Raw genomic sequence first — 18,049 nt, 5'->3', positions numbered from 1 at the left:
CACGATAAGTTGAAATTATTCAACTTATTCAAATAATTATTTGCTTATCAATTCAAATGCTCATGTAAAAAAAAAAAAATCGACATAATTATAATATCAATTTTATATCGTAAATCATAATTATTTTTATACACGAGATCATATACCTATATTATATAATAGTGCTTATATCCTACCTATTAAAAAGGAAGAATTAATATAAGAATATGATAGAGTACAGTAGATAAAATGAACTATAGTGTATGTAATGAAATCAATCAAGCACATGCATATAAGGTACCTACACAACGTACATTATATTTGTTCTCTAAAGCAAATTTCATTATGCATTATATTACGCAGATTGTTATAAACAATTATTAAAAAACATATATTTAAATTTCATAAAATTGTAAAATATAATTAATATATAATATATATATATATGCTTTTAATATTAATATTGGCAGATTATAAATTCCTTATGTATCAACGGGATGCCCTATATTATATTGCATGTAACAATTAAAACAAAAAAATATCTAATATCGAAACTTATAAAAATATATAATAAATAACGATAGTGATGGTAAGATAAACTCGCATTAAATCAAATTCATGTTGTCAATTTATATACGTTGTGCCCACAAATTACCGTTGTTATCTACTTTAATTTTTACCCGCTCTTGCTGAGTCATTGGACGAGTTTCAGACTCATCGACAGAGTCTGTTCCAACTTGTGACTCGGCCTTCTGCTCTGTTTCTTCTTTTTCCAAGACATCTTCGCTCTTCGTTTGCAGCATGAAAACATCTTTACCTACATATCTATTCTACGAAACCTACTCACCCACTGTTATTTAAATCTTTGTAGTATAAAAGATTTTATTATATGTTTCACTTCATTCGCTTTATTTTATATATGCTAACTAAAATAACTGTCAATCGTGTATATGCTGATTATCTAAAATGTGCCGTGAACATATGGGCATTTAGCTTTTCGGCAAACATGTAAAGAACGAATGGATATGGAGACACAAATTTTCGTAAATGTAGGTTCATTTAGAGCTATAACATGTTTAATCAATTGAGGTGCGGTGCTAATTAACGGCAGCAAATCCCAATTAAAAATGGCATGCTCCAAATAATATTTTCAAAATCTTTCCCTCTTGATGCAATAGAGTGTTAATATAATTTTAATTTAAAAAAGCGATAAAAATGAATTAGCTTATGATTGCTAATATTTTTGATAATATATTAATAATAATGATTTTTTATATTCGCCGAAAACTTACATATCTACCAAATTTGCGCATGCATTTAATTTATCGCATTTGTTGTAAGCTCGAAAATTGCTGAAATTGTTAAATGTATCAATACATTATTAAAGGCAATAATATCAATCTCTATTACATTCCAAAAGATCTATTAATATTAAACTAATTAATGTAATAAATAAAGCATGCCTAAAGGATTTGTCACCGTTAATTAATATTAATAACATTTTGTCGGAAACAACTGAATGCCCTTTTCCATAATATCTGTGATTCTCTTCATATAATAGATATGATTCTTGTAATCACATGCAAAATATAATATTGTAGAACTCACTTTTTCTCCATATTCAGGGTCAATAGCCATCATTTCTCTAAGAGTCCTTAACACTTTTACACATAATTTTTCCTCCTTCTCTTCAAGTAATTTTTCGGTATGTTTGATTAATCTGAACAATATAGAATTATTGGTGATAAAATATATTAAAATAATATTAATTATAGAAAATTATTCACCTTTTGATAAAGCCGCCATTTTCGCATCGTTTTCTAGCGTCAGTCGCAGCTGGAAATAGTAATTCTGGTCGATAGAGTATATCCACTAATAAAGATAATTCTGACTGAACTAGTGGTTTCAATTGTTCTTCTAATAACGATACTATATCTTGTAAACCTTCTATGATACTTCGATCCAAACGCATCAGCTATATAAAGATATATTATTTCATAATAATTAAAAAAATATTTAATATCATAATAATTAAAAATATAAATATTTTTTCTAATATATTATATATCTAATAATAATTCTGTTATTTTATTATACATATAATATCCTATTTGTTCGTAGTTTTGGATACTATTCGCAAACTAGGGTTCACTAACATTAAACTATACTAAAGCACTAAAATCATATTAAGCTACTAAACTCAAATTTTTATGAGTGACTTATACCTGATCTTTCTCTTTGTTATCTTCCTCACAAATTAAGTCACTCTATACATTCAAAGATCATATCAATTATAATTATAATCATTCAATATATAATATAAAAATTAATAAAAATCAAAAGGATTTTAATTAACTGATTTTTGAAATAAATTTTTCAAAAAAAATTACCTGACTTTGCGTACGTTCTATCTTTGGTTGTTTTGCAGCTTGAAGCCATTTACTTGTTTGTCTACTAAGCATTGCTGCTTTATTAAACATAGAAGCAACTTGGCTTTCTAAATCTGTTGGAATGGCAATACCTCTCCCTTTAGCTGATGATTTAAATAATATTTTTTTATAAATATAAAATGAATATATTAAAAAGTCTTAAATTTATACAATGAATTCTGCAATTTAAACAAACTTACCTACATCCGACAACGTTCGTATACAATTTTCAACATTAAATCTTTGACCAGCATTTAGCCATGAGCATTGTGAAACTTTAAAAGCCGCGTGAAGTAATTGAACGAATATAGGTTGTCGAGTCTATTATAAAAAAAAAATTTCTTTTAATATCATTAAAATTTATTATATATGTATATATATATATAAATATATAAATATATATTATTAATTATCTTATATTGTATTTATTTTTTATATTATAACTTTTATTTAAATTTATACAAAGCAGATACACTTATTATATATTCATAATATAATAAAATATTATAATTATAATTATTATTATACATTATATATTATTATTATATAATAAAATTATAATTATAATTAATATTATAATTATTTTTTGTATGTAATATAACACACTCATTGCCAAGCTTCAATAAAAAAATAGTTTCATATATGTTAAATCACAGATTCATGCTGCATAAAATGCAAAAGGATAGATATAGAAGAGTATTCCAAATAAAATAAGATTTGGTTAGTATTTAACTTATATAGCAAGCTTAGTCATTAAAGACAGTGAATGTGTTAGTTTAATCCAAATACATATTAGAGTTTATATTTACAATATCTAAATTTTGGAATGTGAAAAATATCATTAATGAATCATATTTATATTTTTCAATTTTCTTTAAGTTGTGCTATTATTGAATTATATAAAAATATATTTACAAAAATGAATATTTATACAACATTTTTTAAATTAAAAAGATTATATATATAGTATTATATATAGTAAAAAATATGTACAATGATGAATAATGAATAAAATTTTCTTTTTTTTAATCTCAAATCTAATCATCAAATTATACTGTATCACATTAATATTGCAAGTATATTTACAGTTGCTCATAACTGGACATTTTTTTAATACTGGTACTCACATAGCCAGCAAGATTAGTATCAGTAATCCGGTCACTTTCCTTGATGTTCCAATAAAGTCTAGCCTCGTGGAGATGTTTCTATTAGTAAATCAACCCACCACCATATAGACCCAGCACCCAGACCCAGTAAACCAATGTTGATGAGTCAAAGAAGGCCAGGTGTTGCATGCCAAAAACACAGAACATGCCGCTGATGCAATCACCAATTACCAAGCACACATCAAAAAATATATTATCGCTATAATTATTAATTTATAATATTACTTTGGCGTACCAGGATAAACAAACAAATATACCGATATAAAAAAAAATATACATATATTATGAAGTATTAAATGAAATAAAACAAATGATTATTTAAATAAATATTAATGCCTTCATAAATGTGTGATATGTACTTGGCTTCTAAATAAATCTAAATTAATGTGTTCATCATGCAAAGCGAGAAATTAATCAGATAAATTAAATAATGGAGTAATTGCACAGATTTTTGCATGTAATTACTTTATGTTAACTTAATTACTTTATGTTTATTTATTATACTTATATTGTATTATACTTATATTGTATATATATTTGAAAATTAAATTAATATTCAAAAAAATTTTTATATTATATTATTATATTTATAAGTTACTATGATAAAAATCATACAATTTTAAAAAATTCTAATTATTACGTTAGTTCTAATTTAACTCCATATCGTTTTCGAAAAATTACCTCCATTACGATGCACTTCAGTTAAGTAATGAAACATAATAAATATTTAATTTTTAAGTATTTATATTAAGATATTTACTTATATAACTATAATTAGAATACTAAAAAACAATAATATCTTATTAGTTTGCTATATATCTCATTATACAAATAATATTAACTGTACAATTTAAAATTTAATAGAAATAAATATAATCATAAATAAATCAATAAAAAAAATTAATATTATGTGAAAAAATGATAAATTTGTGCTATTATTAAAATTACATAAATACATATAGTAAAAAATAATTTTTGTTCTGCTTATTAATTATTTGTGTACATAAATTGATGTGCTTAATAAATTAGAGTGTCAAATCCATTAAATAACTATTAATATTAGTTCGAAAATTCGTGTGACAAGTTTCATAAATAACAAAGATAAATAATTTTGTTAAATTTAACATTTAAGCCAATTATAATATAGATTCGAATTGAAATTTTATAAATATATTTCCAAGAAAAAACGAAAACCATGAAGTTTATTTTAAAAAATAAAATAGAAAAATACAATACCTGTACTGTGGTACTTTGATCTGAAAATGGACTGCTAAAGAACGTTGTAATGATATTCATTAGGCAACCTGTCACATAATTTTCCAGAGATATATCAGCATGTTCGCGATCATGCGTAGCTGTTGCTATAATTCCCATATCTACAATGAATGATTTTTCAAATAATGACCACATATGATTTGATGTGTAGATTTCTTTCATTTCTACTTCTGTATCAATGTAACAATGATTAAGAAAATTTATGTATGCTTCTTTTACCTATAAAATATAATTATTTGTAATTTATTTCAAAAATATATTTTTTTTTCAGAAACAATTATCAAATAACTTACTTCTGGTATACAATCCGGATGTGATACCATAGCAACAATATCATCTAGTGGTAAAAGACTGTGACATTTAATTTCAGTATTAACATTTTTGCCCATTGTACAACAAGCTAATAATTTAACTAATTCTACGTGATACCTAAAATATATATTATATATTTATATATACATAAAATATATAATTATCATAATTATAACTATTGTTATATATTTTAAACACATACTTAAGTGGGCTACTTTCATCCATCCGATGTCGTTCAGATCGCATCATTTCCACAAAATGATTAAAAGAAGCTCGATCGTTATAAAAAACTAAAACGTCTTCACCTGCTTGAACCAACTAAAAAAAACAATTATTAATAATTTACATATTTTTAAATATAAATGAATTTATTTTTTCAAATTAGTATCACTTACTTCTTGCATCACCATTTCCTGACATTTTCTGATAAATTGATTTTCGGCTTTTACTATTGTTTGAAGAAATTTTAAATATTGCACATGTTTTCCATGAGTTTCTATGCAATGTACAAAATGCTGTATCACTTTAGCACTTACTTCATTGCACAAAGTCGAATTATCTTGAAAAATACTACATATCGTTTGAGCTTCACGTATACCAGGATTTAAAAATAAATCTAATTGTTTATGCAATAGAACTTGATTTTGTTGATTTCCTAAACAAAAATTTTGCAAAAAATCATGTGCTAATCGCATTAACTCATTCATTCTAACATCTTCTTTCGCATCAAATGGAACTTGTAATAAATCTAAAACAACTGTGTGTACTCCAACATTACGTAAAAGTCTTTGTTCATGTTTTCGTGGTTTTATTTGACCACCTATCGTTTGGATACATAATTTGTTCATTCGAATTAGAATTTGTTGTATTTTTTTGTATTCCTCCGCTTGATCTGCATGTAATGGTGGACCAATATCTAAATCTATTGCAGATCCTATAATTATAAATAATATTTATATTAGGAAAATTTTGCCTTTGATTTTTCAACTTATTTCAATATTTTATTTAAAAAAAATTATTAACAAAACCTTTTTTATCCGTCGTAGATAGTTGTGGTGGTGCTTTACGAGGAGTAGCTCCATCATCTTCGTCTTCTTTATTTTTCTTTTTTTTGTTACCATGTTCTTCTGATGCTTTAGATTTATAAACCCAAAGTTCCGATTTTTCAACTGATTGTCTTAAAACATCCAAATCTGACTTTATTTGTTTGTAAGATTCAACATCACTATCGGAAACCAAAAGTTGAACCTATTTACAATAATTTAATAAATTTATATTTTTTCATTTATATTATACGATAACATTATAAATAATATTTAAATTTAATGTTAAACATACTTGTTTAAATGCTTGTAAAACTTCTTGTCTTTGACTAAAATGCCTAAAAAGCAAATGTAATGCTCCGGAAACCAATGGAGGATAGTCATGCATTGCCAAATGGAGTAAAACACGCAGAAATGTTCTACCACCTTGTCCATCTAAATCTAACGCCACACATTCCTCGCTAAATAAAATAATTTATGAAATATTTATTTAATATAAATAAATAAAAAAAATATTATAAAAAATGAATAATATATTACCTGCTACCAAATATACCCTCCGCTTGTGTACCTATTAATTCTAAATCAATAGTTTTCTGGCCAAGACTCAAATCACCAGACGCTCTTTCAGTTTCATCAAATTCTTGTTTGAAAATACTCAATAAACAAGAAATTCTATAATCCAATCGAACATCAAGTATAAATTGTAAAATTTCGATTATTTTCAATTTTGTATCCATCACCAGAGGATATTCTTTCTTTAAAAGTGGTTTTGGTCTTGGAGAAGAACTTCCTGCTAATACTTGTCCTGCTGGTCCCAGTGTTAAGCTCGTCATTACTGCACCCATGTCTCCAATACATCTTAATACTCCACCTTCCGCTATTAAATATTATAAACACTTTTAAATGTGTTCTTAATTTATTAAATAAAGTAATTTAAAGTTTAAAATCTTTTTTATAAATTTAAAAAAAAAGTAACTTCAAGTTTTAAAATTGAATTAAGATTAAATATAGTTATATTATTTGAGATCGCTGCTTTTAATAAAATATTTATATTTTTTAACACAAAACCGATTTAAAATAAAATTGAAAAGGAAAGTATCAAAGGGAGATGTGAAACAAATAGAAGTGCAAAAAATATTACAAAATAACATGCTACCTAATTAATTCGCAATAATATATTACCTATGTCCTTAGAATCCACAGAATCAGCTTTAGAAGTTTTCAATATTAGTTAGTTAATCACTTAAAAATATATCAAAATATGTGCGTATATATAAAGTGTATATTTATTTACTTATATTATTAATTTATCTACATACTATCAAAATAATTATATTGTTAACTTATATACATGGATGTTAAAAGGCTTATGATATCATTTATTTATTCGGTATTAAATATTTACATAATGTAAAAGGAAAAGATACAGTGACATTTTATGGTGTAAAGAAAGGATACATTTATCGGGAATTAATAATGTTATACAAGGAATATTACATCCAAACGATGTGTTAATTGTGTTTCTATTAATAAAAAAACAATTTTACGATGGACTTACAATCAATTTCACCAGTTGGAATTTTTCCATCGGCTACATCATTTTCTGAAATACAATCCAAAATACTGAGTAATGTTTTCGTTAATCTCAAAAGATCACTGAAACTATAGAATCCAAAATAAATTAAATCACGTGCCAATTTAACGACCTAAAACAATATTAAAATATTAAAATAACATTATATAATTTCTTTTAATTTATTTTATAAATTCTTTTAGATATAAAATATATTTAATATAATATCTTACTTCAAATGTAAGTTTATTTTGTTCTTGATCAGCAAAGGACCACATTTTTGCTACAACATTACACAAATAATCTTCTACAAACATTATAGTTGCGCTAAATTTAGCACGTACAGCTTCTTTATTTTGATCCCGCATCCTGTTTGCATCATAACTAAAAGCAAACACAATACATATTTTAAAGATATCAAAACATATACAATTACTTCCTATATTATGTAATTCTCTTTTCACATACTCATTAATACTCATTTTCGAAGGAATTTCAGACCACAGTCGAGCATATTTAACTGGCGTAACTTGCTCTTGTGGATCTCTATCAACATGAAGATGTAACATAAGTCGGCAAAATGATGCGCGCAATTCATATGGTACTGTTTCATCCTCCATACATCTAAATTTTTCATAAAAATATTTTATAGTATATTTTATAGTATATTTTATAGTATAAATAATTATTTAATAATGATGATATTATTTTTACTTACTTAAGTATAAGACCAATATCCAAATGGGGTGATAAGTTATTCAATGCCAAATATTGTCTATTTAAACACATATTACTAAAAAGATTTAATTGATGCCTATAGTAATCCAATATTGCTGCGTCTTGGACATTGCCTATCTTTGCTCCCCTTGATAACTCATTTAATGACATTGATTTCTGCAGATATCATTAAAAATTATGAATAAACTATATAAATATAAATTTAAAAATATTTATTACAATACTAACTGTTCCATTATTCCATATAAGGAAAATTTCATATTCTTCCATCACAGTAATCCGCGGTTCATCATTCTCTTGTTTCTCATCTAACTCTTCAACCTCAACTTGGGTTTTCGTCATTCTAGAAGAAAAATAATAATAACAATCGTATATGAATTTATATAAATAAAATTATTATTATTAATGAAGTATATCTTACTTAGTTTCTATTAAAATATCTTTATTTTTTTCACTTAATACACTTTTGCAAATTAATTCTTGTGTCACGGCAATTGCTTTTCTATTAGAAATACACAAATCTGATAAATAATCCAGGAATCTAGATTCCCAATTGTGCATATTTTTTCTTACAAGTCCTACAAAAGTTTCAATTTCTGCCGCCGTGATATGCTTTTCTAATAATTTTCTATTATTATGTAATAATGCAGTAATAGTGTCTTCCGCCAAAATATCGTATCCAATTTGTTTTTGCATAAAAGCAAAATGTTTTGCAATGTATTCCTGTTTTATAAAATAAATTAGTAAAAATTTGATCGATATAATTAAAAATAAGCTACAATTATATATAATACCTGATTTTTTCGATAATCTTGTTGAGATAATCTAAGTATTCGATAACATAAACGAAACATATATTTATACGGCGCGTGTCGTGGATCGTTCAATTCTTCTATCCTAAGAAATGGTCCCTCACCTTCTGCAGACTCTAAGAATGGAGCCTACGAATAAAACTTTAGAAAAGTTACATATCTAAAATTTAGATTTAACGAAACATTTGACAATTTATAATACCTGAAGTATTTTAAATAATTGACCAAGTATATATTGTTCTCGTAATAACTTTTGTCGGTCTCTAACTGCATTAGTAACGATTAAATCTAAAGCTTCGGATTTATTTTGCTCATTTTCTAAACCAGCTATAAAATATACTATATCTTGTAATAAACTGGTTACGGCTCGTCTTTCATTATGTGAAATCGTTCCCTTTTCCAGTTTGCTACTAATCGATGCTAATACTTTACAAGCATCGTTTGCAAAATCAAGATCTCGCACCTCGACTGGCGATACAGATCTTAAAGCAAAAGCCTCTTTATCTTCTTTGTTAATGGCACAGCCAACCTTATAATATAATTGAGACAAGTGTCATTTTAAAAAAGATATAATAGATATAATTGAACAGATTATAATATATACTTATTAGTTATAGTTTTATTAAAATACCTTTGACATAACAGGTTTTTCATCATCTTTATCGATTGGTACACTAGTCGAATGAACCCAGGTATTTGTACATATATGATGTAATCTAACGAAGGAAGATTGTGGAACTAAACTATCGCCTCTCGTTAATGTAGTTGGATCCAACTCGAATAAGGAACTTATTTCATTACTATGTGGTACTGATACTAATCTATATACCGGTCCTGGGGGATCTACAAATTAAACAATTATATATCTTATTTATATTTACAAAGACATTAAACACAGAAATTACGAATATTTATTGTACAACTATGAAAAGTTTCTTTACTCTTACAACATGCATAAAAAGATAATTTGACGTATACAATCCTTGAAGCCACTCGTTGATGCTACTTTACACAGAGATATCTATCTTACCACGCTTGCCTTTTGTGGTCTCACGTGGTTCGTCGGTGTCAATTTCTGCAGCCAAGTATTGCCCTGTCGCCAAATGTTTAAATCTGAACAAAGAGTTCCAATGACCAGCTCCTCCTCTGCAAGGATCGTGTTGAACTACCTGCAGAAAAAATAATTAATTGAAATTTCTCTATTAATAACTATAGCAATATCTTATTGGCATTAAGAAACCATTTGTTTACCTCAACCTCCCACAAAGCTTTACTACTCGTAGCAGCAGTGGCACTCGTTCTACCAGTGGTCCTAAGAAACACATGTTGCTTCTTCTTGTACTCATCCATTGTGAGAAATTTTTCTTGCTCTGCATGAAACAGTCGAACGACATCTCCACCCTTTAAAATCTCCTCCTGATTCTCTCTGTGCTCCATAAATAACGTTACTTTCCAAGACGTGGCTGAATTCACAACGTTCACTTCCTTGCAACCAGGATTGTCGCTCAATTCATAATTAGCGGCCACATGCAATCCTTGTCTTCCAGCATTCACTGGTTCCAAAATCACTTTGTCACCAACTACCACACTATCTCCGTCACTTCGAAGCTTGTAGAAGGGCATTATATAGAGCCAAGAGCCCTCGTTTCCATTCGCGTCTAAATACACCCTCATCGCGTTTTTTTCGAGGAGCGCCGGAAGTCTCTTGTTCACCGTCAAAAATTTATTGGATTTGAGATGTAATAGCTAAAAGAAGAATTTGCATAATACGTTTTTAAATTAAAATTATGTAATTATCGTAAATAGGATAAATATTATTTTGGATTTTTTTTTACATTATAATAATCATATTAAAATACTTCAAATTTAAAACTATTTCAAACTATTGCAAAATTTACAAATAAAAAATATATCGCTATTAATAATTAAATACAATAATTTATTGAAAAAATCATTGTCCTCGAAAAAAAATAAGAAAAATAATAAAGAATAAAAAAAAAGTTATAAGATTCTAAAATAAAAAACGTATCAATCACTTCTTGGATATATTTTAACTCTACTATAATTTCCGTGCATATAGAGGAAGAAGTAATAAAGTAGCCCGATAGTTCGACAAAGACCCAATGTTATTGCATCACGTTAAGTAAGTAGACGTCTAATGGCGTTCATAGATTCTAGCCCGTTCGTCAGGTGACGATATTTCGCCTCTGTGTATATAATACATTTAGCGACCGTCACTTCGCGTAACGTTGTTCCCCTAGTTGTTGACGCTAAAAGCACCACGAATACGATTAATAATTCGATCATACACTTAAAACAGCACACAATTACAGGAGCCGCTATTTTGTTCCAGGGATGAAATTTCGTGTTTAGAAGCAATAGTTTTGAATCTTAACGATGCCTTCCGCGATAATTCTATATGACGTATGTATACAAATAGGAAGTTGGTTCTGTTAATTGGCAGCTAGTTATCGTTTTGCGTCGTTTTAGCAATAAAACGAACGTAAAAAGAAAGCAAAATATTATATTATATATAGTATAAAATTTAATATTTAATTAGCCAAATGATTCATTAAATGATTTATTGTTAAATTTAAAATAAAGATGTACAATAAGCATTGAAAATATTTTTGAAGATTCAGTGATTTTTCATGTAACAGATCTTCCATCACAAGAACAATAGGGTTTAAATGAAAAGAAATGAAATTTTGTATTAAAGGTAAAGAAAAAAAAATGGATTATTATCAAGTGTTTCATTCAGAAAGTGTTATTTAATATTTTCATTATTACAGAAATGCTAAGCTCCCGAGCTTTTATATAAAAGAGAATTGTCCTTGAGTTCTAAAGCAAAAGCTGACCTTTTGAAGCGTGTAGCGCAAGGTAAATTGATTTACTTCGCGTAAAACGGGGACAATATAAAAATATATAAAAATATTAGAAAAACAAAATGGGGATTATTTGTTCCTTACCTGGACGACGTTACCATAGGAGACTACACTGCCCAACAATTTCTTGTTTTCAGTCTCATTTTGCTTCTTTTCTATTTCAGCGGCATGCTAACAATTTGCATCGAATAAGAAAAACATTTATTTAATCGATAATCAATAAATAATTTTATTAACTTTTTTATAAATAAAAGTGAATAAATATTTCATGAAAAATCGAACTCACGTGCAGTCTTTTTAAAAGCACCGCGTCGGTACCGCCAGCGCTTTGTTTCGCCGCCTTCCAAAATTGCTTTTGGGCGGAATAACGATTCATAGGACATATTTTGAAGAGACAATCTGAAAGATTAAACAAAAAATATCAATAAAATATTAATTATAATTAGAAAAGAAAAATTAGAAAAAAAAGCAAGTTGAAAAAAATTAAAAATAAAATTTTTAATCGTAATGATGATGATCCTTAATTCTGATAATCTACCTCTGAACTTTTTTGGTGGATTTGACAAATCTCCAGCTTCGGGACATACCACGCATCTGTCGTCCACCAATCTAAAAAATGATTAAAATTATTTGAAAGATTGACATTTTAATTTCATTAACAGATATAAATTAATTTCCATTTCCTTTTTACAAAAAATAATATCCTATAAATCCTACTAAAATTAATACCAATATTCCATCCAACTCTTCGACTCAAACTCGTTTCGAAGTTACGATTATTATTCTAAATTGCTTTCAAACTTGATAAAACACTTTGGAAATTGTCGTGAAATAACAATAAAAGAGGTCCAGCTCGAACGAAAGCAAGCTACAGATCGATATTGGGGCAGGCCAAGTCTTGCCTGGGAGCTTTAAAGCCACACAGCGATGAGAGATGCTTTCATATGCCAAAATATCGTTGTTCGTCGCCCGTCCTGTTCTCGCACGTCGACGAACAAGTGCACTTCCGGTGGAGCAATATTCTGACCTCGGGAAGGTGCAACGCTCCCAGTCTAACAAATTACATCCCCTTCTTTGAAGAGTGGGGAGAAGAACTTTTTCAACGTGAATGAAGATATACGACTGTTGTGTATCCGTTGTCAGCCGTAGTTGTAAATTATTTTTTACAATGGAATGATATACGAGGAATGAAAATGGAACAACTTTCGAAGTCGTTTTCATTAAATTATTTCATTAATAATTTTTCGATGAAACTTGATGAAACTCGTGTGAATCAAAGCGTGAATTGAAACTTGAATATCTTTTAATTTTTTAAATACACCATTTATATTATATTAATATTATATATATATATGTGTGTGTGTGTGTGTGTGTGTGTGTGTGTGTTGGGGAAAAAAGAAAATAAAATTTAATGATACGTAAATCGTATTTGTGGTAAATTGCAGCCAATATATTTTTTTGATACCCTTTCGAAATTGCACCAGATATTTTTTTTAGAACGAATTTTAAAAAACAATTTATCGTTCCATGAAATTTTTAAAATCTTTTAATTCGAGTAAATATCATACGATTTAAAAAAAAACGTGTCAAATTTAACTGATTAATACGTATTAATATTAAAACGTCTTTATTATTAATATATAACATATTCTGTCAGAGAAAATGTCAATACGTAAGAATAGATTCGTCACGGGGAATGTAAACGGAATAGAGTATTATTTTGCCACAACAAAGGCGTGTTTATGAGTTGGACAGAGACGAAGATACCATATTGATCGACGGAATACTCGCGTTAACAGCAGCACAGAATTCGCCATGGATGATTAACGCGAAACAGAATCAGAGATAAAAACGAATCTTATCTGAATAACAATTAAGAAACGCTGTTTTAATCAGTGGACAGAAGAAAGTTATTACAAGGCTCGGTCGATTACATCCGTTTCACCGAGTACTCGGTTATCTATAAGTAACCACATCTTGTTGGTCACTAATAGAATACAAAGCTAACGAGATTGCATTTAGGCTTCTTTTATACGTAAACGTAAGCTGTTTTGGCTACTTGGAAAACTAATAAAAATGTTCAGTAAAATATACAAAAGGCTACAAAATTCACACGAAGTAAAATAATCTGTTCGATGAATTATATTCTTATTTTGATGATCATTTATATTTATATTTATATTTTTTTTTTCACGAAGTTTTGACATTTAATTCATTATTGTCTGTTATTATAATTAATAAAATATTCGCGATTAAAAATTTAGAATTTTTTACAATAACGTAAATCTCAAGTTAGTGATTGATAAAACAAATATTTGACTGGTAGTTTTATGAAAACTGATATGATGGATAATGTATGTGTAACAAATTGTTGATCGATGATTAAATCTCGATAATTAATCTCTAAAATCGTCGATCAAAGAAATACAGAAAATAACAGAAAGTTACTATTCCTATCTACATAACTTCCATGATAAATGGGTAAAATATGGAAAATATAGCGTCTACAAATCAACCATTGTGTGGATAATATATCTTGCAAAGAAAACAACAAAGAAGAAGAGGTTTCAAAGGATATTATGTATAGGATGATATTGCATTCTGTAATGATACTCGATCAAATTATTTATCGTTCGCGTAACAAACAAAAGGGAAATACTTGTATTCTCTTAAATATTATTAATCGTGAAACCGATTACGCTATTTCGAGAATAATCTTTTTCTGTATATCGAAGCATGCATAAACAATGAATCCAGTCTGTACATTTGCACCATTGAAATCGATTATACGATAAATCGAGGTTGCACGTGGATTCCAATAGACAAACAACGAGAATCGACGTGTGTACACACCTGGTGTGTAACCGCGAACATCCGAACGCGATACGTCTAATTGTAACCACATCTCGACCCTGACACCCACATCTCTTGTTAATAACCCATGATTAAATCTATCAGATTCGATTTTCGATCGAAAGATTCAATTTCGAATCAGCTGAATATCCAAATCAAAAAAAAGAAATGAAGAACAATTTCAATTGCAAAACAAGATCGATCTATCTTGTTCGAGTACAATACGAATACGTAAATTGAAATTAAATTTTGTTAGTAACAATCTCCATGAAATATCTTCGCTAATTGAAGAAAAACAATTTCTTTTCAAAAGGAGGTCAACTGATCGTCCAATACGTTTGAAACTGAGATCTTGATTCCATTGCTCACGTTTCCTCGAATAACCCAAATATTCGTAGATTCAATTAATTCGATCCAAGTCACAAAACTATTCGTAGAGAATAGTTGTTTATCGAAACAAAGCGATCCAATTATTCGAATGTCGCGATCCACTTCCATCCACTTTTCCTAATAATTGTTCATAAAAAAAATCGTTCGCAAAAAATGAAATAAACTATTAACCATATAAATATAACATAAAGAAAAACAAATAAATAAATAAACTAAAAACTTCCTCTAAAAAACGAAACGAGCTAACTCATTCCAAATCCGATATGTCTCTAATCGAATTACAGAGTCTCTAGTCTCGATTCTATCACTTACCTTTTCCACCAAAGATCTATAGATTGTCCATAAATCCAATTGACGTTTAATTCGAAATATTATCTTCGAATAATATCTTCAAAGCGTGTAAAAAATAAGAAAAAAAAATTGTAATTTCGTTTTTAGAGGAAAGTAAATATACGATTCACGATATTGGTTTTTAACCAGTGCGTAATAATCGATAGAGAAGTGGCCTGGTATCGAAGTCGAAGCTGTTGGTTCACTCGGTTCAACGAACAAGAAGATGACACATGCACGCCATGTAAATTTTGGAAGAGGAGTTATCCACGATATACACGATGGTACATAGCTATTCGATCGATGTGTATTTGCAAAAAACGATATAACGTAAATATACCTCTTTCCTCAATCACGTTGATGACGTCCATCATATAACTGCGATTATATTAGATCCATTATTGAAGCTTGTAATTGCTATTGAAAAGATATTACGAACGAAACAGAAGAGTTAATTTGAACTTAACACGTACGTAATGCGTGTTATCTTTTTTGAAAAAGCTATTTGCTTAGAAATCTATCAGAAACGTTTCAAGTATTCGAGAATATTTCTTGAATATTCTTCATGAGAGATATCCTTTTCCTTAATTTATTTAATTTCAAGGACGTTCTAAACGAAAATTAAAATACCTATATATTTTATTTTTTTCTCTTGTATGATTTATAAAAATTATATATTTATAAGCACAAATGGGAAACATTTTATCGATAAATATTCGTGAAAGTTTATATTTTTGTTGAACACAATTATGATGAAATGAAATTGAAATAAAAATCTGTCCCCTTCCTTTCGATATTACAAATAATTTCTTAATATTTTCTTTTGGGTTTTTTTATATCTTTTTTGCGTATTCTGTAAATTTTCCATAAATGCGTAAACTTGCGCAATCTGGTTATTAATATTCTGCGGATATATAAATTTTATCTCAGAATCGATGTAAAGATGATGTAAAGAAACTGAAAGCGACACACGTTCCTAGTATTTTGAATGTGCTTCATAAATTTACATAGATGCAATTAATATAATTTCAAGGACTATCCCGAATCGGAGTCTCCAAGACGAATTGGTGGATAATGAATTCTCGCGGATGGAATCCACGATACGCGTACCTTACTGCACTTTCTGCTGATCAATAAATTACCCTGTCCCACACCCTCGATAATTTTATTAATAAACTTCGTTGATGATCGTTTAAAATTGTTAATAACGCGTATACACGTGGTAAAAGAGGAGAAAGAATAGAAGCACGATTGTAAGGGTTGAATATTACGAAACTATCTATCGAGAAAAGATTGATGGGATGATTATCGGTGACAATCTAATCTATTGGTTAATTAAGCATTGACGCAAAACGAACATGCAACAATCGTATGATATACTTAAAAGATCTTGGGAGGGGGAAAAAAAAAAAAAAAAAAAGAGAAAATAATAAAATCAATGATCGTCATACGGAACATCGATATTGCTTTAAAACGATAAGAATAGCGAAACTTATCATTTTAAGCTCCTTACAATTGATTCAATTAATAATCGAAATTTCATGATGTAATAACGAATTGCTACAACAAATATTAATGGATGTTCATAATTTTAATCGTGATTAAAATATCTTGAATTACCGTTCTTCTATAAATAAATTTAATAATCGGTTAAATCACTTGGAAGATTATTAAAAATTTTCTTGGTTACAAATTCTAACAATATATAATCATTCAGGAGCAAACAACTTTGAAATAATAATTCGTTGGACAGTCTGCAATTTATAATTTATAATTTGTCGATATATTAATATTGTTAATTGATGAATTAATTAACAAGAGATCATAATTATCGAAATGGTGAGGAATTGATGAATGAAAGCATAGATTGTTTCAAAACGTTAATTACACCCCTTTCACGAACCGTGAGCTTGTGCATCGAGTGCATCGAGTGCATTGTTATGGAGAATGACAAGTGGCCGTGCAATCAGAATGCTGGCAGAGAACAGGAATTAGTAGATACACTCCGTTCACTGGGTCGGAGATTTGGTTTGATGAACTGTGACCAGAGCACAAATTATAGTATATAGTATATCTCGATCACCATCATACAGGTATCGATAACAACTGACATCCAATAAACAGCACAATACGAGCATCGTAAAAAAAATATCCTGCACTCTCTCCTCTCGACTTTGAAGCTTCGATTTTTGTGATAAAAAGAGTGTGTTATCGCGTGCTATCGCCAAATTGATGATAGAACACAGCCTGTTAGACTGTAG

General features: G+C 28.2%; 1 protein-coding gene across 4 annotated transcripts in view; it reads right to left on the bottom strand.

The window, feature by feature from the left end:
* The window catches only part of LOC122720631 (inositol 1,4,5-trisphosphate receptor), a 39,209-nt gene that overhangs the window by 6,026 nt on the left and 15,134 nt on the right, over positions 1 to 18,049 (bottom strand). Inside the window, exons 3-31 of one of the 4 annotated variants that reach the window (XM_043947439.1) lie at positions 12,754 to 12,824; positions 12,502 to 12,614; positions 12,300 to 12,386; positions 10,582 to 11,076; positions 10,361 to 10,499; positions 9,962 to 10,173; positions 9,533 to 9,859; positions 9,313 to 9,459; positions 8,940 to 9,241; positions 8,747 to 8,861; positions 8,499 to 8,674; positions 8,249 to 8,404; positions 8,014 to 8,164; positions 7,766 to 7,913; positions 7,390 to 7,416; positions 6,745 to 7,084; positions 6,500 to 6,665; positions 6,190 to 6,409; positions 5,557 to 6,095; positions 5,364 to 5,479; positions 5,143 to 5,278; positions 4,811 to 5,068; positions 4,256 to 4,270; positions 3,536 to 3,613; positions 2,609 to 2,729; positions 2,370 to 2,512; positions 1,767 to 1,954; positions 1,588 to 1,699; positions 660 to 767 (exon numbers count right to left, since the gene is read on the bottom strand). In XM_043947439.1, the coding sequence (XP_043803374.1) occupies positions 660 to 767; positions 1,588 to 1,699; positions 1,767 to 1,954; positions 2,370 to 2,512; positions 2,609 to 2,729; positions 3,536 to 3,613; positions 4,256 to 4,270; positions 4,811 to 5,068; positions 5,143 to 5,278; positions 5,364 to 5,479; positions 5,557 to 6,095; positions 6,190 to 6,409; positions 6,500 to 6,665; positions 6,745 to 7,084; positions 7,390 to 7,416; positions 7,766 to 7,913; positions 8,014 to 8,164; positions 8,249 to 8,404; positions 8,499 to 8,674; positions 8,747 to 8,861; positions 8,940 to 9,241; positions 9,313 to 9,459; positions 9,533 to 9,859; positions 9,962 to 10,173; positions 10,361 to 10,499; positions 10,582 to 11,076; positions 12,300 to 12,386; positions 12,502 to 12,614; positions 12,754 to 12,824 (5,206 nt within the window). The remainder of the gene's footprint in view (positions 1 to 659; positions 768 to 1,587; positions 1,700 to 1,766; positions 1,955 to 2,369; positions 2,513 to 2,608; positions 2,730 to 3,535; positions 3,614 to 4,255; positions 4,271 to 4,810; positions 5,069 to 5,142; positions 5,279 to 5,363; positions 5,480 to 5,556; positions 6,096 to 6,189; positions 6,410 to 6,499; positions 6,666 to 6,744; positions 7,085 to 7,389; positions 7,417 to 7,765; positions 7,914 to 8,013; positions 8,165 to 8,248; positions 8,405 to 8,498; positions 8,675 to 8,746; positions 8,862 to 8,939; positions 9,242 to 9,312; positions 9,460 to 9,532; positions 9,860 to 9,961; positions 10,174 to 10,360; positions 10,500 to 10,581; positions 11,077 to 12,299; positions 12,387 to 12,501; positions 12,615 to 12,753; positions 12,825 to 18,049) is intronic. The other 3 variants (XM_043947440.1, XM_043947441.1, XM_043947442.1) reach the window with 3 other exon arrangements.

The sequence above is a fragment of the Apis laboriosa genome, unplaced genomic scaffold (genome assembly GCF_014066325.1).
Source record: "Apis laboriosa isolate Shangri-la unplaced genomic scaffold, ASM1406632v1 scaffold12_cov154, whole genome shotgun sequence".
NCBI lineage: Eukaryota > Metazoa > Arthropoda > Insecta > Hymenoptera > Apidae > Apis > Apis laboriosa.
This window is presented reverse-complemented; position numbering and strand designations above follow the sequence as displayed.